Below are 25,682 nucleotides of genomic sequence, written 5' to 3' on the forward strand. Positions count from 1 at the left end.
CACAGTTCATGCATATGTTGTGCCATTTCATGTCAGGGACCCGATGGACATCAATACTGGAAATCGCGACCAGACAATTGGAATATTCTTTTTTGGATACCCAGGGCTCCAGACTAACTTTTTACATTGGTTGCACCAGTGCGCCTAACTTTTTCATTTAGGTGCACCAGCACATAATTTAGGTGCACCCAAAAAAATTCGCCGCGCCTCTTGCCGCTGCAATAATACATTTTAAGCGTTACCCTTACCTTTTTTGTCAGTTCCCATACACAATAGTAATTTTTTAATGTTATGTGAATGATTGTAAACGGGAATAAAAGGTACAGATTTTTTTGTGGCAGCATAGACTCCTATGAAAAAATTACATTGTATTACAGTTAGCAAAGTCAAATCCTTCACTTTTCTATGTCTATTTTAACACATTCAGCTCAGCTCCAGTAGCCTAAATCCAGGTTGTATGTCTATTACTCATTATTATTATTACTCAACATTAAAACTGAAAATGATATTGAAAAAATAAAACGTAATAATAACAGATTCCATAGTTAGGGCCCTATATGCTTATTGAATCTAGGGATGCACGATATTGATTTTGACACCGATACCGATAACTTTATGCTCCTCAAGCCGATAACCGATACCGATAACCGATATTTATTGTATTAATTTTTTTTTAATGTATATATATTTTTTTTATCAATTTTTTTTTCTTTTTTTTCCAACATGAAACAAAACATATCACAATACAATAATAATAATAATACATGAAAAGACTTCCCAGGACAATAACTTAACACCAACTTAAATGTATATTCCTGTAGTTTTGACCTAACCAGACAACCGAAACAAAAGCCAAGACAACAGTTTTGACTGATAAAGTGACCATATTTATTTTTCCAAATGAAAATTCACAATCCGTCAACAACTTATAATACATCCAACCTAAGACGCTCAAAGCTTTTTTTTACTTCTTTTTTCAAAGCTGTCCGCCTTGAAAGAAAGGCTTTGAGTGGACACATAGCCTAGCAGGTCGCCTGTGGCATCACCACCGCTGCGATGGTGTTAGAAGTCAAAATCAAATCAAATCAAATTTATTTATAAGGCCCAACAACACACGTTAATGTCCCCATGGGCCGTACAGGTCTTCTTTAAACAAGTCAAGAAGAAAACATAACAATAAGTCAAGAACAGAACAAGGACACCATAAGGTCCAACACATTTTAAATAAATGCAAATAAATTAAAGAATGCAAGCACTCCCAGACATACCCCACGCGAAGGTAAGGAAAAACTCACTAAAACCTAACAATAGGTAAAAATGCTCCACAGGCAGTGTGGAGGAGAGAAACCTTAGAAGGGCCATTCAAGGGGGGATCTCCCTTCTTAGATGTCGGTGATAGTAGTGTTGCAGATGGACAGTTGGTAAGCATGCACTCAAGTGTGTAGTGAAACACAGATGAGTGCATGCAATAGCAACTGAACATTTTGAAAGATTAAAGATAGAGCTGATAGCGAATCTATTTGAGGCACAGGGGCGGCGCAGAGAGGGTCGCGTCCTCCCCGTCTTAATCACGGGACATTCAACACTCCGGTCATTGCTCAGGGACAGCTGGAGACAGGGAGATAGGGGGCGGCGCAGAGAGGGTCGTGAACTCCCCGACATCATCGCGGGACGTCCGGCACTCCGGTCACCACTACGAGACCTCCGGAGACAGGGGGGCACGCAGAGGGGGTCGCAACCTCCCGGCCTTCATCACGGGACGTCCGACACTCCGGTCAGCACTCCAGGACGGCAACTCACAGGGGGACAGGGAGACGGGACAGGCGTTAGACAGCTCATGTGATTGTAGTGGGCGGACATAGCAATAGATACAAGTGGTAAGCATATATGTGAATGGAGTAGATACATGAAGTAAGCATATTATGTGAATAGAATAGAAGTACTTAACCCAGCAATGAAACCGCGTTGACTGTTAATCTGTTGACAGGACCACGGACAGACGACGGTAGATAACTGATCCAAGGCCTCGGTGGTGCATGTAGAGCAGTCACTGCAATCTTGGCCAAGACCCGAGGCATCCATCACCTTAGTCAGCGCTAGGAGACGGCCACTCAGAGAGATGGGGAAGGGGGGGGGGGGGGGGGGAGGAGTTAGAGAGTTCCCATGTTTGTGGTGCTGCAAAAGAGCAGACATGTAGTACCCTGTAGTGCCATGTAGTACCCTGTAGTGCCATGTAGTACCCTGTAGTACCCTGTAGTGCCATGTAGTACCCTGTAGTACCCTGTAGTACCCTGTAGTACCCTGTAGTACCCTGTAGTGCCATGTAGTGCCATGTAGTGCCCTGTAGTGCCCTGTAGTACCATGTAGTACCATGTAGTGCCATGTACAGGGCTGTACACTAAGCTTTTTCACTAGGGGCACACTTGCCCCTAAATGAGAAATTTAGGGGCAAAAAATATTTTTGTAGTGCCATGTAGTACCCTGTAGTACCCTGTAGTACCCTGTAGTGCCATGTAGTACCATGTAGTGCCATGTAGTGCCATGTAGTACCCTGTAGTACCCTGTAGTGCCATGTAGTGCCCTGTAGTGCCCTGTAGTGCCCTGTAGTACCATGTAGTACCATGTAGTGCCATGTACAGGGCTGTACGCTAAGCTTTTTCACTAGGGGCACACTTGCCCCTAAATGAGAAATTTAGGGGCAAAAAATATTTTTTAGGGGCACATTTTTAAATAACAATTTTACCATTATTTATATCGATTGTTTTTTATTTTCAAAAAAAAGAAAAACAATTATTTTATATAATTTTTCTTTTAATAAAATATATATATTATATAATCATACTTGTAGTTGTATTATCTGCGAGACATCGCCACCACGCAACAAGTCTAAATGCTCGCTATATGCAACCAGCTCCACTGTCTGTGTGTACTGAGTAGCCTCCAGCTACGGCCAGGATTCTCCGGAGCTGCAGCTGGGCCCTATACTGTAGCCTCCAGCTACGGCCAGGATTCTCCGGCGCTGCAGCTGGTCCCTATTTACTATATTCAGCGTGCCCTCAGCTCGAATACGCATCGACTCAGTGTTATAAGACATTGATATCAGGACGGAGCTATCTGAACTATTTAGTTTAATGGGACGTTTCGTTTTGAACAGTAAGCTAACGCAAGCTATCATGCACTATTAGACTTACTGGAGCATTTGTTGATAGCTATCAGTAGCTAGCCGGCTGGCAGGCTCACCGAGGTCCCAGTGTTTACAACAGCCACAGGTGCGAGAGCGCTGGAGGAGGAGCAGACGCCGCAGCTCGCTGATCATACCTGCTGAGTGCTCACTGCTCAGCTCGCGTGAGTGACGTTATCGCGTCATCACACGCCTTGGATAATTTACGAGTGAAATGCGAATCCAAGGCTTGAAAGCACTACTCGCAAGCCCGCCCCCAGATAATATTTAACAATCGCAACGGCCAATTAAAGGGGCAATTCGCGACGATATCATCGCACTGTACAGCCCTGATGTAGTGCCATGTAGTACCCTGTAGTACCCTGTAGTGCCATGTAGTACCCTGTACCCTAACTAAACTAGACAGATTAATCTAAAGGTCAGTCCCCGACCAGGTGAGATCAGGGTAGGTTGAAGGAGAGAGAGAAAAGATGAGTCTTAAGCAGGGATTTAAAAGCTTCGACAGAGCAGGCGCCCCTGATGACGGCAGGTAATTTGTTCCACAGGTAGGGAGCGCGGTAGACAAAGGCTCTGTGGCCGGCGAATTTCTTTTTAACCCTAGGGATTGATAGAAGCCCCGCATTTTGTGAGCGCAGAGCACGAGCGGCAGGGTTAGAAATTAACGGGGGCTTGGGGCAAAATGCCCTCGAAAATTGACCAAATGCCCTCGACTATCAGTTAAGGGGGGCAAAAAAAGCCCCAGACAGTTTACTAATTATATATATAATTATATATATGCTCTACAGTGCGAGCATTTCTCTCGTATTTGCCCCTAATAATATGTGTGTGCAAACCGGAAAAATCATTTACTTGCAGTGTGCGAGACAGACGAGTGATTGTGAAGATTACAAAACAGCTCCGCTGTTAATAGTTCAGATTGAAACTGGACTGAAATTCAGTTTTTGGGTGGAATGTTTGTTCCAAGGAGGAGGGAGGCGGGGCCCGCTGCGTGTTACAGGGAGATGCTTCCAGGCACTTGAGAGGTGCGAACACAGACAGAGCGCTCTGCTCTCATCAAGCATTACACTGCTATCTTAACGTTAGCAAGCTAAGCATCTGAATAGCGCGACCTGTGTAACGTTAAGTAACTTGTGTTCGGCGGGGAAAGACCGTTCCATTTGTAACACAACTCCAATTTGTAACATCCAAATCCGATCCCGATGCGCATTTCCTTCATTCCACAGCGTTGAGCGCGCAACGTATTTCATTGATCGATCTGGCCAGAGCCTATACTCACAAACGTTGCGTGTGTGGGGTTTTTCATCAATTTGAAACAAGCCTCTTGACTGTTGGAATTAGGGATGTTAAAAATAAAATATCTAATAATATTATTGAATATTAGACATTCATTGATCCAGAGGCAACCGGTTATTCGTCTGCTATTTGTAGATATATCAAGACAACAACACAACTTGCCCTCAGGGACAATAATATTTAATCTATTTAGATAAGAGTATGTATGTATTATTTACAGATAATTGAAGGTACCTCAAAACATGAAACCAAGCCATTAGGCCTGCCGCGATAAGCAATAAATCGATTAATTGCTGCGATAATTAAAATGAATGCAATGATTTTGACGGGCGCGATTAATTGCTATTTGCGCATTTGTTTTAATGAGGCGGAACCAGTGCCGCTTGTCAGTCACTGTCCGTGTTGGGAGGCGGGTCGCTGACGTTACTAGAGTACAGCACGGGAGCCCCGTGGGGCAACGCCACAGCTTAACTACATTTCTCAATAGTGTGGCTCCTTTTAACCAAGTAGCATTATTTGTAGTGTAACGTTAGCTATTTTTAGACCCAAGTAGTTACTCGCTACTGCCCGGAGAAACTGGACTGCTAAATAAAGATGAAAGATAGAGCTTTGATTCTCATTCCATGCTAACATTAGCTAACAAACGAAATACAACGTATAGCATAGCTACAAGTACAACACAGAATAACGTTAATACAATTACATGCATCATTGTTTACAATGAACGGGTGGGGCTGGTCAAAGGACTGGACACGGGGACAAGTTAAACATGAATTAATTTATTATAACACTCCGGTAGTTTCGAGTCGTGCTGCAGTGCCTACGCACCACAGCTATTCTATTATATACTGCTTTGACGCTTCCTCCTCATCGTTGATTGCCTGTAGTAGCTGCATCTAACGTTAGTAGCTAACGTTAAAACTAACCTAAAGTTAGTTGTTCACCAACAATCTCAACATTTGTTATTAGCTCAAAAACAACCGGACGAGACATGTTGTCGGCTCATATGTTCTGCTTAGGATAATCGCAACAATACTTCCGGTCCGGTCGGTGGGCTTCAAAATAAAAGTCTAAAACCGGAAAAGACGGAGCGGTGGGCTTCAAAATAAAAGTTTTGGGAAATAAATTTCTCAAAAAAAATTCTCTAACCGGTCGCAATAATATCGCTTATCGCGATATTTTCGGGGGCAATTAATCGCCCAGCAAAATGTGTTATCGTGGCAGGCCTACAAGCCATGATGTCACACATCGTGTGCGTGTGTGTGTGTGTTACTTGAACAATTGTCACTGTGCTCCTAAATTTCTGTGTGCTCCTAAATTTGTATTTAGATTTTATTTATTAACATTTTATTTAGGAGCACATGTGCTCCTTGGGAAAAAGGTTAGCGTAGAGCCCTATATATGGAGACATTAACATTACGTTATCAAACATAGGGACGAAGACTGTAAAAAAAAGTTTCAACAATGTTTTATAATCTTTATGTTAATTTTCATTATAAAAATGTTGTGCCCCCGAAATACAAAAAAAAGCCCCCGAAAATCAATTAAGGGGGGCAAAAAAAGCCCTTGAAAAAAAATGTTAATTTCTAACCCTGACGAGCGGGCAAGTATCGGGAGATGAGATCGGATAGATAGAGCGGTGCAAGCCCATTTAAAATTTTGTAGGTGAGGAGTAGCACTTTAAAGTCAGATCGGGCTTGGATAGGAAGCCAGTGTAGGGCGGACAAAACTGGTGTGATGTGATCACATTTTCTAGTTTTAGTTAGTATCCGTGCAGCCGCATTTTGCACGAGTTGAAGATTTTTGATGCTTGAATTAGGTAGGCCTGAAAAAAGTGCATTACAGTAGTCCAGACGTGATGAGACAAAAGCATGAATCAGGGTTTCAGCATCAGCCAGAGTTAAAATGGGGCGAATTTTTGTGATATTACGAAGATGGAAGAATGCAATTTTGGTGACATTTTTTATATGTGCATTAAATGAGAGTGAGGAATCAAAAATGACTCAGAGGTTTTTTATGGTGGAGCTCTGGGATACATGACAGGTATCATAGTTGAGGGAGATGTCCTGAAACAGGCCTCTGTGGTTTGGGGGGCCAACAATTAACATCTCAGTTTTATCTGCATTAAGGAGTAGAAAGTTTTGCGACATCCATTTTTTGACGGCAAGCAAGCAGGCCTCAAGGTTTTGTAGTTGGGAGGAATCATTTGGCTTAATAGGTATATATAATTGGGTGTCATCAGCGTAAAAATGAAAGTTTATGCCAAATTTGCGTATGATATCGCCGAGGGGTAGCATGTAAATCGAAAATAGCAAAGGGCCCAGGACAGAGCCTTGTGGGACACCACATTGCACTGGGAGGGTCTCAGATGTTAAATCATTATAGACCACGCAGTGTGTTCTATCAGTTAAATAGGATTTAAACCAAGCTAGTGCGAGACCCCGAATGCCAACATGATTCTCAAGCCGACCTAGAAGAATTGAGTGATCGATAGTGTCAAAGGCTGCACTGAGATCAAGCAATAAGAGCACAGAAGTGAGGTTTGAGTCAAGAGAGAGTAGTAAGTCATTTGTGACTTATTGTTTGATAAATGGTCAGTAAGTTGCGTTGCGACGATCCGTTCTAACACTTTGGATAGGAACGGAAGATTGGAGATAGGTCTGTAATTTTTCAAGATTAGAGGGTCGAGGTTCGGTTTTTTAAGTAGTGGTTTAATGACTGCTGATTTAAAGGCCAGGGGCACCACGCCAGTAGACAAGGAGGTGTTGAAGATATTGAGTAGGGCAGGGCCTAGAGTTGGGAAGAGTTTTTTGATGAGAGTTCCTGGAAGAGGGTCAAACAGACAGGTTGAGGGTTTAGCCGCGCCAACCAGTTTAGAGAGGGCACTAAGTGAGACGTTTTCAAGGCAGCATAGCGTATGGCTGGAATCAAAGTCAGGGGGAAGGCCCATCAGAGGTTGGGAGGGACTCTGATTGTTGAGTAAAGCAACAATTTCATCTCTAATGAGGTCAATTTTCTTGGTAAAAAATTTCATGAATTCGTTAGCCCAGAACGCATGGTTTAGGGCACTTGGTTGTTTCTGCGTAAGTTTTGCAACTGTGTCAAACAGAAACTTTGAGTTGTTTTTGTTTTCATTTATGAGCCTGGAAAAATATGAGGTTTTGGCAAGTGAGGGCGCCTTTTTGTAGTTACATAAACTATCATTCCAGGCGAGGCGGAATACTTCGAGTTTGGTCGAACGCCATTTATGTTCAAGTTTGCGACAAGCCTTTTTAAAGGAGCGCGTTTCCTCCGTAAACCAGGGAGTTAGTTTTTGCGGAGCACGTTTAATTTTAGGCTTAAGGGGAGCGACAATGTCGAGCGTGCTACGAAGGGCGGCATTAAGTTTGTCTGTAAAGAGATCAAGGGGGCCAGAGTAAGAGAGGAAGGGAGAGAGGGTGTCTGGTAGGCAGTTAACTAGAGTTGGGACAGTTGAGGCGTTAATACGACGGCTCATGTAGGATTCTACACTGTCTGGGCGAGAAACCGTCAGATCAATTTGAAATTTGATGAGGTAGTGGTCTGAGAGAGCAGGAACATAGGGGGAGACGGTCAAATTTGACACAGTGAGACCGCGGGCTAGGACTAGATCAAGGGTGTTCCCACCACTGTGAGTGGGTTGGTCAACGATTTGAATGAGACCGACAGAGTAAATGATGTCGGTAAAAGCCTTATTTAGGGGATCTAGAGTTTTGTTGGAATGAATGTTAAAATCACCAACAATTAAAATGTTATCTGAGCGCATAACAAGCTCAGAGATGAAAGTTGAAAATTCATCTAGGAAGAGGGTGTAAGGGCCTGGGGGGCGGTATAGGACAGCCATTACAAAGGATGCAGTGGAGGTAGGAATCAGACCACCACACTTTCTGTTGAGTGGAGAGGGACGCAACAGGAGCACCTCAAACGAGGAAAACTTACAGTTTGCGTCGGATGTAAAGTTGTGCTTAGAGTCGTAAATTAGAGCAACTCCGCCTCCTTTCTTGGAGGTTTGTGCGATGTGGGAGCTACTAAAATTAGGGGGTGAGGCCTCGTTTAAGGGCAGAAAGTCATTAGGTTTAAGCCATGTCTCAGTGAGGCCCAATAGGTCGAGACTATGGTCTGTTATCAGTTCATTTACCAAAAGAGCTTTGGTTGGCAGCAGGGTTCGAAATTAACGGGGGCTTGGGGCAAAATGCCCTCGAAAATTGACCAAATGCCCTCGAAAATCAGTTAAGGGGGGCAATAAAAGCCCCCGACAGTTTACTAATTATATATATAATTATATATATGCTCTACAGTGCGAGCATTTCCCTCGTATTTGCCCCTAATAATATGTGTGTGTGCGAACCGGAAAAATCATTTACTTGCAGAGTGAAGATTACAAAACAGCTCCGCTGTTAATAGTTAAGAAACTGGACTGAAATTCAGTTTTTGGGTGGAATGCAAAGAGGGAGGGAGGCGGGGCCCGCTGCGTGTTGTGTGCTTGAGAGGTGCGAACACAGACAGACAGACAGAGAGCTCTGCTTTTCAGCAAGCATGCATAGTGCTGTGTAACATTAAGTTACACTGCTATCTTAACGTTAGCAAGCTAAGCATCTGCATAGCGCGACCTGTGTAACGTTAAGTAACTTGTGTTCGGCGGGGAAAGACCGACCGTTCCATTTGTAACATAACTCCAAAGAATAACATCCAAATGATCCCGATGCGCATTTCCTTCATTCCACAGCGCTGAGCGCGCAACGTATTTCATTGATCGATCTGACAACAACACAACTTGCCCTCAGGGACAATCATATTTAATCTATTTAGATAGAGTATGTATGTATTATTTACAGATAATTGAAGGTACCTCAAAACATGAAACCAAGCCATGTCACACATCGTGTGTGTGTGTGTTACTTGAACAATTGTCACTCTGCTCCTAAATTTCTGTGTGCTCCTAAATTTGTATTTAGATTTTATTTATTAACATTTTATTTAGGAGCACATGTGCTCCTTGGGAAAAAGGTTAGCGTAGAGCCCTATATATGGAGACATTAACATTACGTTATCAAACATAGGGACGAAGACTGTAAAAAAAGTTTCAACAATGTTTTATAATCTTTATGTTAATTTTCATTCTAAAAATGTTGTGCCCCCGAAATACAAAAAAAAGCCCCCGAAAATCAATTAAGGGGGGCAAAAAAAGCCCTTGATTTTTTTTTTTAATTTCTAACCCTGGTTGGCAGAGAGCGGATGTTGATAAGACCAACCTTCACACACTCTGTATACTTACTACTTAGCAGCGCGATTTTCAGCCATGCGGGTAGGTTTAATCGCAATTAAGTTGGCATGGTTTATCGCACAAGGACGAGCTGGGTAAAGCGGAGCGTAACGAGATATTCTAGTTTTGATTGAGTATACCGGTTTAAGGGTAGAGATAGAAAGAGAGGAGTGGGGAGCCTGGTGGAGGAGGGACCCAGCAAGAAAGGTATAAGGATTGGCAGGCTCCATCGGTTTAGCATGACTAGCAGGCTCGCTAAGAGCCTGCACCCTGGCATGCTTGTGGGGTGGCTGTCAGCCCGAAGCTATAATCTTGTCTATATTGCGAGATAAGAGAGAGGCGCCTACGACGACGGCGCGAGCACGCTTGTACCTATTGACGAGTCGTTTGCTAAATTAAAGAAGTTTGACAGAAATGACCCAAGGGCTCAAGCCGCTAGCTTTTAAGCAGTCCTTGGTGGTGCAAATTAACCTGGCTACTACGGAGCAATAAGTGACTGCGTATTCAACCAAGGGTTGCATCACAGCCATGAAAGGGGCTAGCTTTGCTTAGCTCCCCGCGTCGTTGCAGGCTTTTAAGTTAACACAATAACACACCATCGCAGCGGTGGTGATGCCGCAGGTGACCTGCTAGGTTGGATGTATCACAAGCCGCTGCACTTTTCCCTCCTCGTGGAACTTCTGCATTGCATTTATTACAAATAGCAAGCAAACTTTTCCCCTCTGAAACAATCCCCACTAGCGTCGCCATCTTTGTTGACATCCGCGCTGCTTTCAAGAAACGTACGTGGCTACGTCACAGCCAAGAAAGGGAGCGCTGGATTTGTGTAAAACGCCCTGTTCCTAAACCACACGCTATCAGTCGTACCACAGTACTGGCAAAACGGGAGGAGCCGACAGTCAAAACAAACGCACTTCATCCAAATTCACCCACACCGCATTTTTTTTACCAAAAAATATATTATATTATCGGAGCTATTAAATTCATAATTTACCATCCCTACCCAGCTCTATTTGTCTATGGAGAAGTTCCCCTTCTTTGCAGGGCTATACTTTTTTTTTTAGATCTTACCCTGAGAGTCCACATTACAGTTCTACCTTTGTTTTGATGTGAAAAGTGATGCTGCACTTAGCACTGACTGCACTTAGCACTGACTGCACTTAGCACTGACTGAGAAAGTACACATTACAGTTCTACTTTTGTTTTGATGTGAAAAGTGATGCTGCACTTAGCACTGACTGCACTTAGCACTGACTGCACTTAGCACTGACTGAGAAAGTACACATTACAGTTCTACTTTTGTTTTGATGTGAAAAGTGATGCTGCACTTAGCACTGACTGAGAAAGTACACATACAGTTCTACTTTTGTTTTGATGTGAAAATGATACTGCACTTAGCACTGACTGCACTTAGCACTGACTGCACTTAGCACTGACTGAGAAAGTACACATTACAGTTCTACTTTTGTTTTGATGTGAAAAGTGATGCTGCACTTAGCACTGACTGAGAAAGTACACATTACAGTTCTACTTTATAAAATGCTAATTGTAAATATGTTTGTCAATGTTAATAATATGAGAGTCCACATTACAGTTCTACTTTTGTTCTGATGTGAAAAGTGATGCTGCATAAGATGACTGCACTTAGCACTGACTGAGAAAGTACACATTACAGTTCTACTTTATAAAATGCTAATTGTAAATATGTTTGTCAATGTTAATAATATGAGAAAGTCCACATTACAGTTCTACTTTTGTTTTGATGTGAAAAGTGATGCTGCACTTAGCACTGACTGAGAAAGTACACATTACAGTTGTACTTTATAAAATGCTAATTGTAAATATGTTTGTCAATGTTAATAATATGAGTCCACATTACAGTTCTACTTTTGTTCTGATGTGAAAAGTGATGCTGCACTTAGCACTGACTGCACTTAGCACTGACTGAGAAAGTACACATTACAGTTCTACTTTATAAAATGCTAATTGTAAATATGTTTGTCAATGTTAATAATATGAGAAAGTCCACATTACAGTTATACTTTTGTTTTGATGTGAAAAGTGATGCTGCATAAGATGACTGCACTTAGCACTGACTGAGAAAGTACATAATAGTTCTACTTTGACGTTTTAATGTTGGACCAAAGCATTGCATGTAATTAGAATACAGGCAAATAAAAGTAATTTAGTTTAAAGTACAATCTTGGCTGTCTTTTTCTCTCAACGCTTCAATAGGTAGATCTTGCCTTCACCAAAAAAAAAAGGTGATCTTGGGCTTAAAAAGGTTGGTGACCACTGGTCTAAAGTATAAGTATGTTTTTATCGTTTTCTGCAGCTTTCTCCAGAACTTGATTTATAGCCCCAAATGCATTATATTGATGATCAAATACAGTTTGGTAGCGAGCGGTGCCAGATAAAAAATTTCAACTGGAGGTACTTCTAGAAGTTACTACGTATCATCTGATGTTGGCCGGATGGGCGGGGGGTCGTTTATAATTCCGTGGGCAACGTTATATCATTCACCTAGTGTGGGTCATATGATCATCAGAGCAGTTTATATGGAACACGTTAGAAAATAACACTGGATCTTACCGTATCTTCCTCGCGCCGTTGGACGATCAGCTTGGAGTAGACAGTTTTCGATTATGGGATGTTGATCTAGATTAACCATTTCCAGGTTGTATAATACTATATACGTCCAAATAACGTTGTTTATTGAGTTCGGGCGAGTGATTGATTATCCAGTGTGTCGAGATGGAGTCCGGCTAACGATCACGAGTGCCCGGACGAAATATGGATGAGCACTTCCTTTTTGGCGCGTCGCTTCCTGTTGGCCGATCTGCCGATCGGCCACCAGATGGCGCTCTTGAACCGTTAGAGAGTTGAGTGGAGATCAGCAGTATATCTCAGGTCCCCGGAGGAGAAATATGATTTCGATCACAGATTTTTGAAATATTATCAAAGACGTGTTACGGCGTCTTCGGCAGAATGAGCATGGCGGGCAATGACGAGTTACGGCGTTTCCGGCGATTAAAGTGTTAATGTTTCTATTCTGAATGTTGATGATCTGACAGCAAACGCAGTACTGCCAGCCATATTGGCACCACACTTCTTGCAATACATGCAAACCATACTGTTTGTCGCTTTATCGTAGTGGAGCCAGGGAAATTGAACCAGCCATTCCTTCCGAAAGCTATATATTTTTAGGGATGCACCGAATGAGAAATTCTTGGCCGAAACCGATACCGAAAATAGAAAACAGTTGGCCGAAAACCGAATGCCGAAAGGCCGAAAATGATCATAGAATAGAATTTTTTTTACCAATGTTGTGGAACATTATGATTATGGAAAAATATATGATTATGGCAAAACTTAACTTAAATAATAAATAATCACTATTATGGGTCCATAAAACATTTATTCAGCACTTCTGAATGCATACAGCACATTAATTCCATCTTTTCTCTGGCTGCCGCGGCGGACATCTGTGCTCTACTGAGCGCACCTTTCTAGTCCCCAGTTGAATGTGCTCTCTTGACTCGGCACAGTAGACGCGCGACGTGTATGCTCGAGAAAGATTATATTATCAACGACAGACAGTGTCAATGTGAGAAACACTATCCCCCCCCTCTCGCTCTGAATAATATGCATATTAGATCACTCAGTGATTAACCGCGACGGGCATATAGTAAATAAGGATGTTAAAGACGCATTTATTGGACGTGTTGCGCGCAGAGTTTACATAGAAACAGCGCGACTCCCGACAGCACGACATCATCACAACAACACGCGTTAGGTTACAGGTTGTTTCTGTTTCGGTATTATATTTTCGGTGAAAAAACTCTTTCGGCCGAAAGCCGAAAGGCCATTTTCGGCCGAAAACTTTCGGTAGCCGAAATTTCGGTGCATCCCTATATATTTTGGAATTCTTTTGTGCAATAGGCTCTAGTGTTGTCAAAAAGATCGAAGTATCGATACATATCGATACTGAATATTTAAAATGGTTTCGATACTAATTTCCCGAAATACCGATACTTTCTGCAGTATCGGTACCAGCTGGCGAGTGTTCTATCGCAAGTTGTTGACACGCTGTTCAGAGCACGCTTGCCCCTCCGCCTCCTTGAGTCCAGCCCTCCCCCTCACAGAGCCGTCTTCAGTTTGTAAACAAACATTTTAGCTGAAGATGGCAAATGCACAGCCTCCGCAACTTGTGCTTGTGGATAAAGAAAACAGCAGAAGTGCTGTTTGGAGGTACTTCGGGTTTGAAGTAAACAACGAAGGACAAGCTAAAGATGCCACGATGCTATTTGCAAGCGGTGTTACAGAGCAGTGCCAACGCGGATCTCCATAAAGAAATGAAAGAGGTTCGTGACAGCTGCTCTTTCAACGTCACTGTGACTGAAGCATTAAACCATTAACTCTAGTTTAATACATGATACGTTGTCTACTGATGGCGCATAATATCAACAGCTGATTCGTTGTAACGTTACAGCTATCAGCTAACGTTAGCTACTGCTAGCCGTTAGCTCCGTTAGCTTAGCTTAGCTGGCCACTTTTATAATTACTGCATGGAAACGGAGTAACGTTAACGTTTAAACGTTATGTCGAGGTCATACAATACTACAGTCGACATAAGGTTAACATTACCCCGTTTCCATTTGTTTAAATAGCAGCAATCTTGTTGAAAATGTAACGTTACTAAATGCTCCGAGCATAACCTCTCTCTCTCTCTCTCTCTCTCTCTCTCTCTCTCTCTCTCTCTCTCTCTCTCTCTCTCTCTCTCGTTATCTTTAAATAAAAATCGAAACTGTTACTAACTGTAATACAAACAGTTCAGTTTGTCAGGTACATGCAACACAGATTACAGTGTTTACATCTGTCTGCTTGAGAAAATACCATGTTCTGCATCTGCAATAAAAATTATTGAAGTGAGATGAACAGTTATTTTTAAATGTGTGATCTAAAGATAAACAAAGGGTTTTAAAAGTGTTATATTTATCTTCTCTTATAGTACCAGAGAGAGGCTGAGGAGAATCAACCAGCAACAAAAGCTAAATTTGTTTAAAAAAAATATATATATATATATTTCTTTTTTTTTGGTATCGAAATGGTATCGAAGTATCGATACTTTTCAAGGTATCGTATCGAAGTCGAAATTCCAGTATCGTGACAACACTAATAGGCTCTTTCTGGCTCCGAGTCAGAAGAGGTAACGTTACCGGCGGGAAGAGTTGGCTCAGGGCTGGGGACAGGTGCAAGCACCGCAACACTTTTCTTTACAAAAAAAGCTATCGATTGGTCTCTTAATTTTTATTTACCCCCACTATTATAAGAGGTAAAAAATATATATATATATATATATATATATATATATATATTCAGGGCACTTTTTAAGCGGGGGGTCTGGGGGTCCCCCACCAGGAAATTCTTTGTTACAAAGACTTCATTTCCTGCATTCTGGTGCAGGAATCTTTTTATTTGTACCCTTTAAATGCCAGTGTTTGTGATGGCATCACAAATTATTGTTAAAAAACAGGCTAGCATAATATGATTAGCAATGTCAGATTGTCGGATTGAAAATAATACAATCTTTTATTCAACTTCAGCCCTGATCATAACACCACATATTCATTTTATAATTCTAACCCTTTAAATGTCAGTGTGTGTGATGGCATATATTTGCAATATATCAAATGCAAAGTAGATTTTTCTGGGGGGATTATTACAGGCTAGCATGTGTCAATGATTAGCAACAACACTGATTTAGATGGATTTTTAGTTTTTTTGTAAGGGTCCCGCCTCCACCAATCACGTGCGGCTCCCTTTGTGTGTGTGTGTGAGCAAGAGAGAGAGAGAGAGATAGTTCTCCAACTTGTGTGAGTTGCAGTGATCTCCTGGTTGTTCCCCACCTAGGTTATCTAACTATTGCGCCGCTGCAACTAGAAACACTGGCCTGGGGAAGTGGGAAGATACATTACCTGTCCAACCTGTGTTAGCCATTCAACACGAGGGCTATGTAACAGACTGTGATTGTTTTGCTGCTGTTTGGACCTGTTGTACTCGACTTGTTGTGTCTAGTGTGTCTGTGTGGCGAACGGAGGCCCCAGCGGCAGGAGGAGAATCATCACCTCTAACACCTAATAGTTTCCAGAACCAACACACACAAGTCCAAAACATCTCCTTTTACAGGGCTCAAAATGTGTGTCCTGACCTACCAGGGCCGTAAAAAAAAGTATTGCCTCTGGACACTCATATTCATCTTCTGCAGTCATTTGAGACCTTTCAGGGAGTGAAGCCCATTATTGGTGAGCCTGTGGTCTGCTGTTGTTAAGCAAACTTATATTGAGAACTGCATAAAAAATTTAAATGTAAGTGAATTGCAAACATTTCTTCATCATTGACTGAGCCTCAGTGATGTCAGAGTGTCAGAGCCTCTGTGATGTCAGAGCCTCAGTGATGTCAGAGTGTCAGAGCCTCAGTGATGTCAGAGCCTCAGTGATGCCAGAGTGTCAGAGCCTCAGTGATGTCAGAGCCACAGTGATGTCAGAGTGTCAGAGATGCACAGCAGTAGAGTAACGTTAATGATCCGCTCACCTGTGGGCAACAGCACCTGCTGTCAGAGCTGAGAGAACAGCTGAATAGGACACTGCACATGATGAGCCTCTTGACAATCTGCTACCGTAAGCAATTGATTTGATGATTATAAGATAGCCAACGTTTGTTATAAGGGTTGCATTTGCTAATGGGGTAGATTGCCTGATAATCGATTAAGTGTTCTGTTAACGGGATTCTGAAAGCTAGCAATAATGTTACCAACAGGGAACTACCTTTTAATGATTTATATTGGCTTCTAACTATGTTAGTAACATTATACATGTGCTGCACTAAGATGGAGATAACGTTATAGATCTAGTGGATTTGAAGGTCTAAATCTTTTGCTCATAGATGCGCTCTGATTGGCAGAAGACGGCACGAGAGAGAGAGCATGTGAGAGAGTGCAAGCAAGAGAGCATGTCCACTCTAGTGAAGATGGCCTTGAACAAGCAAAGGAACATTATTATTTGTATTGTGTTTTATATTATTATTAGTTTTGTGATTGCTTAGATTGGCTATTTAGCTTGTCAACAAACACAGCTGGCTCCAACACTGTATTGGAATTTGGTCAACAAGCACCCAGTCTAACTAACTTAGGACTGGTCTGGCCTAAACTATTCTGATATTTCAACCTCTATTTTAGCATCAGTTATGAGCTTTTTCCTCAATTTCAATTGAATTTCAATCGTTCTCATCTTTATTAGAGTGTCAGAATATGATCAAAGATTATGTTTATATCTAAAGTCTGTATAAAAGAAATACACATATTTTGGGACGGTGAGTGGAGCTGTGTGCCCCTCCTAAGGTTCAACAGACTGAGTGACTTATTGGACACTGGCCTTATGATGGAGTGTGTGGCAGCGAGGGCATCAGTGTGTCTCCATCAGGCTTTGCCAGCGTGTCGTTGGCATCAACGCTGTTGATTCACTCTAAAAGTTGGTGCCAATAGCAATCCTGACTCGTGTTTAGACGAAGAGTGTGTTTATCTTTTTGTCTTTTGGGAGAGTCCAATCTTTTTTCTTTTGGGATAACATAGTGTACAGAAGGACAGGGGCCACCAACAAAAAGGGATGTGAGAGCTTAGAGAAGAATGAGCTGGGATACGAACCTATGCGGCCGGTCCCACAAACCGGTCGAGTCGCTGCTCGCCAGGCGTCACAAGAGTGGAATTTGTATGATTCCAGGTGTTTGACCCACAAGCAACCCATCCACCCACTCGCCAGCAGGTCAGAGTTATAAAACATGTTTGCTTCCGTCTTGTTTTTTTTATTTCAGCCACGAGAACAAGCAGGGAATACGAGAAGAGAACCATTTGATGGAAGAAAAGAAAAAAAAAAGGCAAGAAGAGAAGAAAAAGAAGGAAGCTGCTCAGAAAAAGGTGAGCATGGGGCGACGCTGCTCTGTCTGCAGTAGGCTAGTAGTATTGTGACGCTGCTCTGTACAGTAGGCTAGTAGTACTCTGTGACGCTCTGTCTGCAGTAGGCTAGTAGTACTGTGACGCTGCTCTGTCTGCAGTAGGCTAGTAGTACTGTGACGCTGCTCTGTCTGCAGTAGGCTAGTAGTACTGTGACGCTGCTCTGTCTGCAGTAGGCTAGTAGTACTCTGTGATGCTCTGTCTGCAGTAGGCTAGTAGTACTGTGACGCTGCTCTGTCTGCAGTAGGCTAGTAGTACTGTGACGCTGCTCTGTCTGCAGTAGGCTAGTACTGTGGCGCTGCTCTGTCTGCAGTAGGCTAGTACTGTGACACTGCTCTGTCTTCAGTAGGCTAGTACTGTGACGTTGCTTTGTCTGCAGTAGACTAGTACTGTGATGCTGCACTGTTCAGTAGGCTAGTACTGTGACGCTGCTCTGTCTGCAGTAGGCTAGTACTGTGACCAGCGTTTCCGTTAGCCGGTAATTACCGGTATTTGACCGGCAAAATCTGTTGAAGTCCGACATATTTCATCTCTCCGGTCTTAATGTCCGGTGAAAATAATTCCCTGAGTCTAAGCACAATTTGATTATTTGAATTGTATTAAAATAGGCTAAAATTAAATAGCCTATGCGATGAACGAAACGATCATTACATTTGTTTCCTCTTTGCTTCTAATAATGACAACGACGTCGTCAGCGAGAGCTTAGTGCTGGGTGTGCGAACTTTTGTGAAGCTGCAGAGCCAGAGCACTATCAGCACAATGCAGTATTCCAGCAGTACTCCAATTCAGCCATTTTCAGCCAATGTTGGGTGGGGGGCGCTGCTGTGCGGTTCCCAGAAAAGAGCCAATAACAGCTGAATCAGCTTCTCTGCAGCGCCATACTCTTTGCAAATAAGTCGTTGCGAGGTGGAGAGAGTCGTCACGCAAACCACGATAATGTTGCCGTCTCTCTGCTTTCTCAGTTCTTCGCTTGATATAATTAATACAAATGTCCAATATAACGGAATTCGTTAGCTCATAAAAATGTGATTATAACAGACTGCTGTTTAGTGTCGGACCGACTGCCCACATACGCGGTCTATTTTATTTCAAGTCAGCAGCAGCACGGAGTATCGAGGGACTTATTTTATTTGGAATATATTAATGACTGTATACGCAAAAGTAGCCTAGTTTTAAGTAATACTATTATAAATCTACATGCCTTGAGGATGACATTCTTTATATAGCCTGCCTATCGATTGTTTTAAAGCTCAATAAACTATGACCGGAATTAATCTCATTTGTCCGGTAGATTGAAATCTTGCAGGTCACGGAGACCGGCAACAATTTTTTCTAACGGAAACCCTGACTGTGACGCTGCTCTGTCTGCAGTAGGCTAGTACTGTGGCGCTGCTCTGTCTGCAGTAGGCTAGTAGTACTGTGACGCTGCTCTGTCTGCAGTAGGCTAGTACTGTGACGCTGCTCTGTCTTCAGTAGGCTAGTACTGTGACGCTGCTCTGTCTGCAGTAGGCTAGTACTGTGGCGCTGCTCTGTCTTCAGTAGGCTAGTACTGTGACGCTGCTCTGTCTGCAGTAGACTAGTACTGTGACGCTGCTCTGTCTGCAGTAGGCTAGTACTGTGACGCTGCTCTGTCTGCAGTAGGCTAGTACTGTGAAGCTGCTCTGTCTGCAGTAGGCTAGTAGTACTGTGACGCTGCTCTGTCTGCAGTAGGCTAGTACTGTGACGCTGTTCTGTCTGCAGTAGGCTAGTACTGTGACGCTGCTCTGTCTGCAGTAGGCTAGTACTGTGACGCTGCTCTGTCTTCAGTAGGCTAGTACTGTGACGCTGCTCTGTCTGCAGTAGGCTAGTACTGTGACGCTGCTCTGTCTGCAGTAGGCTAGTACTGTGACTAGAGCCATATGAAATCCGCGTTCACGGAATCGCGGACGGAATCGCGGAATTGACCAATAAAAATGGAATCATGTAAAACGTGGAATATTGCAGAATTTGGCCTAATCTTGACTGAAATTCAGTTTTTGGGTGGAACGTTTGGTGCAAAGCAAACATGATCGGGGAGGCGGGGACACTACAGCGGGTTACACACTAGGGCTGGGCGATATGGAAAAAAATCATATCGCGATAACGATATGATAATGTTATCATATTTCTCGATATCGATAATTATCGAATTGTTATAAGTATATAATTTTTTTTTTTTTAACAACAAATGTATGTTTATTTTGCAGCAATTCTTTGTCATTGCCGCCATCTTTAGTGTTACATCCCCTCACACTCCAGTTCTCAGGCTGCAGCTGGTTTAAAAGCGAAAGTACTGTGGCTCCAGGGGAGTTGAACAGTTCTGGCTCTGCTAGTTTATTTTCGATCTTTTGGCGCTTTTTTGGTGGACAAACCACTGCACATGTGCACCGTGACTCGTGACTGGAGACTAGCTCCGCTAGCACACATAGCCTACTGTGTACAGACGGTTTCAAACTGTATTTTAAATTAGAAAGCAAACTAAATAAATGGACGAGAAAAATAAATCTCAATTTGGTCAGTATTGTCATTTGGACAAGCAAAGCCATTACTTTAAGTTGCAGGCAAGAAAGACAAGTCTGTCCACTGTCTCTGGTTTTAAAACTGCCCTGTTGCAGGTAAAAAAAAAAATAAAAAATAATCGATTTTCTTTTTTGATATTCGATATCGATTATTAAAATATATCGCGATATTTATCGTTATCGTTATATTGCCCAGCCCTATTACACACAACACGCAGCAGTGATCAAGCAGTTAAGAAATTCCTAAATAAGCCCTCAATTCAGAGCAGAACAGTATCCTAATGACTTTTATGCCTCTGGCGATAAGGTGTTTAGCTAATTCTGTCAACGTTCTGTGGACTGGACCCGCAAAAACACGCGCGACACTATTGTGATTAAATAGCTAACGTTACAGTACATAAGACTATAGATGGAAATGATAGCTTCTTGCTAAATCTGGTGCACCCATCCATTTGTTTAATGCAAACTATTGTCATTACACACTGTCCTTTATAAACTAAATAAACTTAAATAGTTAATGTAACGTTACAGTACATAGGACTATAGATGGAAATGATAGCTTCTTGATAAATCTGGTGCACCCACCCATTTGTTTAATGCAAACGATTGTCATTACACACTGTCCTTTATAAACTAAATAAACTTAAATAGTTATGTAACGTTACAGTACATAGGACTATAGATGGAAATGATAGCTTCTTGCTAAATCTGGTGCACCCATCCATTTGTTTAATGCAAACGATTGTCATTATACACTGTCCTTTATAAACAAAATAAACTAAACTAAAGGTGCCTAAATTATGCATTACTATATTGCATCACAATATAATAGATATAGCTAGGCTACTGACATTGTCATTGTGATAATGTCGGTAGTAGCTAGCTGTATCTATTGTTTACACTTGAAATGTGTATTTTTATTTTGTCACAATATCATTTGAAAAATATTGTGTAAAATTGAACTGTATTTCTGAGTTGCAGCACTTAAAAACATTAAATGGACTGTTATTAGGGGTGCACCGATATATCGGTCGGGTATCGGTATCGGCCGATAAGTGCCTTGTTGACTGCTATCGGCCTATCGGCCGATAAGCTCAATTGTGCCGATAGCAGTCGCCGATAAATAACCATCAATTTTTGTAGCGTCAAAAGGCAAAAAAAAAGAAAATTCACTCGCGACCTACCTGCACACCGCCCGCTGTCCCCCACACACACACACAAGCTACTGCATCAAAGTTACTTTATGATTAACAAGGCATTCGTTTTGTGGCATTAACGTTATATAGTTAGTAGTGCTGTCAGGCGATTAAAATTTTTAATCTAATTAATTACAGGTTTTGTAATTAATTAATCTAATTAATCGCATTTTAATCGCATATTTATATTTCATATTCATATAAATATTTAAAATTCAAGGACATTACATTATTGTGGCAGGTGACTGATCAATTAAATACACCAAGAAGAATGCTTTAGAAATCAATTTTATTAAATAAATAAAATAAATAAAATGAAAACATACCTCTCAATAAGGTAACATTTGTTGCTGATACAGCTAACAGTTTACACTAAGCTACAGTATCCTCAAATCAGGGTCTACTGCAGGGTCTACTGCAGGATCTAGTGCAGGGTCTACTACAGGGTCTACTGTATGCATGACATCTATTCCTCAGCTTGTTTACATTGTCTGAGTGTAAGGCTGCCCTCTTCTTTTGGACTATGTGACCTGCAAGTGAAGAATGCTTTAGAAATCAATTCTATTAAATTGAATAAATAAATAAATAAAATGAATGAAAACATACCTCTCAATAAGGTAACATTTGTTGCCGATACAGCCAATAACAGTTTACACTAAGCTACAGTATCCTCAAAAATCAGGGTCTAGTGCAGGGTTTACTACAGGGTCTACTGTATGCATGACATCTATTCCTTGAGCCAATTGCTAAGACAAACAAGCTTCAGCTTGTTTACATTGTCTGTGTGTAAGGCTGCCCTCTTCTTTTGGACTATGTGACCTGCAAGTGAAGAATGCTTTAGAAATCAATTTTATTAAATTGAATAAAATAAAATGAATGAAAACATACCTCTCAATAAGGTAACATTTGTTGCTGATACAGCCAATAACAGTTTACACTAAGCTACAGTATCCTCAAAAATCAAAACAGCCCACAGCAAGCTAGTGTCTGGGGGCATGACTACAGGGTCTAGTACAGTGTCTACTACAGTGTCTGGGGGCATGACTACAGGGTCTAGTACAGTGTCTACTACAGTGTCTGGGGGCATGACTACAGGGTCTAGTACAGTGTCTACTACAGTGTCTGGGGGCATGACTACAGGGTCTACTACAGTGTCTGGGGGCATGACTACAGGGTCTACTACAGTTTCTGGGGGCATGACTACAGGGTCTACTACAGTGTCTGGGGGCATGACTACAGGGTCTAGTACAGTGTCTGGGGGCATGACTACAGGGTCTACTACAGTTTCTGGGGGCATGACTACAGGGTCTAGTACAGTACGACCTGGAATAGTTTAGGGAATAACAGCAATGATACTTTAATGATTATATACTGGACACACTAGGGGGGGGTTAATCCGGTCGCTTGTAAGCCGACAGGAGTAGGAGGGGGGGGGGGGGTAGAATCCGGCTGCCTCATCCGGCCAAGGGTATCCCAGGTGAACCCACTGTAGTGCCGTTCAATGCGCCGGCGATCCTTGGACCACAGATGAAAGCAGGTGGACTCTTTGTGGGCCGGCGTCATCCGGTCCACGGAGGAGAGACGTGAAGCGACCTCGTCTTGCAGAGCGTCTCCTCACCTTGCGTCCTCTCCAGGGGGGGGGGGTTCCAACACACGGCAGTGTCGGGGGTCTTTATCCATGGAATAATCAAAGTATACAAAGCATAATCCGTGCCTGGGAAGGCGGGCTGTCGTCGGCAGAATAATCCGGTATACAGGTCCACTCGCTCGTCGGCTCTGGGGCTCCTCGGGTGCAGCTTCACGTGGGGTCAACCACCCTGGATAAGCAGCCAGTTCTCTGCCCGAAACGATGGGGTACTGACTACGGTAGTATTCTCACCGCACGAAGCACTATATATTAACAGACTATTATTAGCTTAATAGACTACGTCCAACTCGACGATATAGTGCCAAATATGACTATTCAAATATTAATATACTGACTACAGGGTCTAGTACAGTGTCTACTACAGTGTCTGGGGGCATGACTACAGGGTCTACTACAGTGTCTGGGGGCATGACTACAGGGTCTAGTACAGTGTCTGGGGGCATGACTACAGGGTCTAGTACAGTGTCTGGGGGCATGACTACAGGGTCTAGGGGCATGACTACAGGGTCTAGTACAGTGTCTACTACAGTGTCTGGGGGCATGACTACAGGGTCTAGTACAGTGTCTACTACAGTGTCTGGGGGCATGACTACAGGGTCTAGTACAGTGTCTACTACAGTGTCTGGGGGCATGACTACAGGGTCTAGTACAGTGTCTACTACAGTGTCTGGGGGCATGACTACAGGGTCTAGTACAGTGTCTGGGGGCATGACTACAGGGTCTACTACAGTGTCTACTACAGTGTCTGGGGGCATGACTACAGGGTCTAGTACAGTGTCTGGGGGCATGACTACAGGGTCTAGTACAGTGTCTGGGGGCATGACTACAGGGTCTAGTACAGTGTCTGGGGGCATGACTACAGGGTCTAGTACAGTGTCTGGGGGCATGACTACAGGGTCTAGTACAGTGTCTGGGGGCATGACTACAGGGTCTAGTACAGTGTCTGGGGGCATGACTACAGGGTCTACTACAGTGTCTGGGGGCATGACTACAGTGTCTACTACAGTGTCTGGGGGCATGACTACAGTGTCTACTACAGTGTCTGGGGGCATGACTACAGTGTCTACTACAGTGTCTGGGGGCATGACTACAGGGTCTAGTACAGTGTCTGGGGGCATGGTCTACTACAGTGTCTGGGGGCATGACTACAGGGTCTGGGGGCATGACTACAGGGTCTAGTACAGTGTCTGGGGGCATGGTCTACTACAGTGTCTGGGGGCATGACTACAGGGTCTACTACAGTGTCTGGGGGCATGACTACAGGGTCTAGTACAGTGTCTGGGGGCATGGTCTACTACAGTGTCTGGGGGCATGACTACAGGGTCTGGGGGCATGACTACAGGGTCTAGTACAGTGTCTGGGGGCATGACTACAGGGTCTAGTACAGTGTCTGGGGGCATGGTCTACTACAGTGTCTGGGGGCATGACTACAGGGTCTACTACAGTGTCTGGGGGCATGACTACAGGGTCTACTACAGTGTCTGGGGGCATGACTACAGGGTCTACTACAGTTTCTGGGGGCATGACTACAGGGTCTACTACAGGGTCTGGGGCATGACTGCAGGGTCTAGTGCAGGGTCTAGTGCAGGGTCTACTGTATGCATGACAAATCTATTCCTTGAGCCAATTGCTAAGACAAACAAGCTTGTTTACATTGTCTGAGAGTAAGGCTGCCCTCTTCTTTTGGACTATGTGACCTGCAAGTGAAAATAGCCTCTCACATGGCACAGAGGTAGCAGGAGTAGCCAGATATTTGCGAGCAAGAGGAGACAGCTGTCCATAGGCTTTTGCGTGAGCTGCCCACCACTCCAGTGGACAGTCATTCATTCCGATGCTGGGCTCAGCTTTGTAGAGGTCTAATTGTCCTGACAGTACCCTGACTTCATCTGAATCAGAGTCTGAAGACAGCAGGAGGAGGGTCCTCTTCGCTGGTGGCTCGTCCTCTGTGGCTTGTGGAGCAGCTTTGTCTGCTTCTGGTCCTGGCAGCATCTCTTTAAGCCAGGTCCACACCTAATAAGAGGGACAATTAATTAGTTGCATAGGACTTTTCATGACAGCCTAAGGACTTAACACTGGTCTTCTCATTCACACACACACCTCATCCCTCTCGTCCTTTGGTACGCTCTTCAAGTCCTTGAATCGCGGGTCGAGGGCTGTAGCCAGCTTCAGCCATCTGTTGTTGAGGGTCGCTTTGCGTGCGTCCAGGTCCTTCGTGAAGCTGGCCTTGAACTTTACCATGTAGCCCGGATCCTCCTCGTTGAGGTCCATGATGCGGTTTAGGTGGCAGAGTGCGGGGAGCACCACAGAGCATGAGACGTAGGTTTCCCCTCCAAGGAGCTCAGTCACATACCTGCAGTGAAACAAGAGAGCGAGAGAGAAAGAGGTGAAGGTGTGTGTATGAGAGGGAGATAGGTGTGTGTATGGGGGAGAGAGGGGGGGTGAGGTGTGTGTATGGGAGAGAGATAGGTGTGTGTATGGGGGAGAGAGGGGGGGGGGTGAGGTGTGTGTATGGGAGAGAGAGGGGTGAGGTGTGTGTAT

At 43.3% G+C, this 25,682-nt stretch overlaps 1 protein-coding gene across 1 annotated transcript in view; it reads left to right on the forward strand.

The window, feature by feature from the left end:
• Positions 1-25,682, forward strand: part of tnrc6c1 (trinucleotide repeat containing adaptor 6C1) — a 232,364-nt gene that overhangs the window by 22,892 nt on the left and 183,790 nt on the right. Inside the window, exon 2 of the mRNA XM_084329916.1 lies at positions 17,625-17,727. Coding sequence (XP_084186042.1) covers positions 17,665-17,727 — 63 coding nt within the window. The 5' untranslated portion in view covers positions 17,625-17,664. The remainder of the gene's footprint in view (positions 1-17,624; positions 17,728-25,682) is intronic.

The sequence above is a fragment of the Notolepis coatsorum genome (genome assembly GCF_963971535.1).
Source record: "Notolepis coatsorum genome assembly, chromosome: 14".
Lineage (NCBI taxonomy): Eukaryota > Metazoa > Chordata > Actinopteri > Aulopiformes > Paralepididae > Notolepis > Notolepis coatsorum.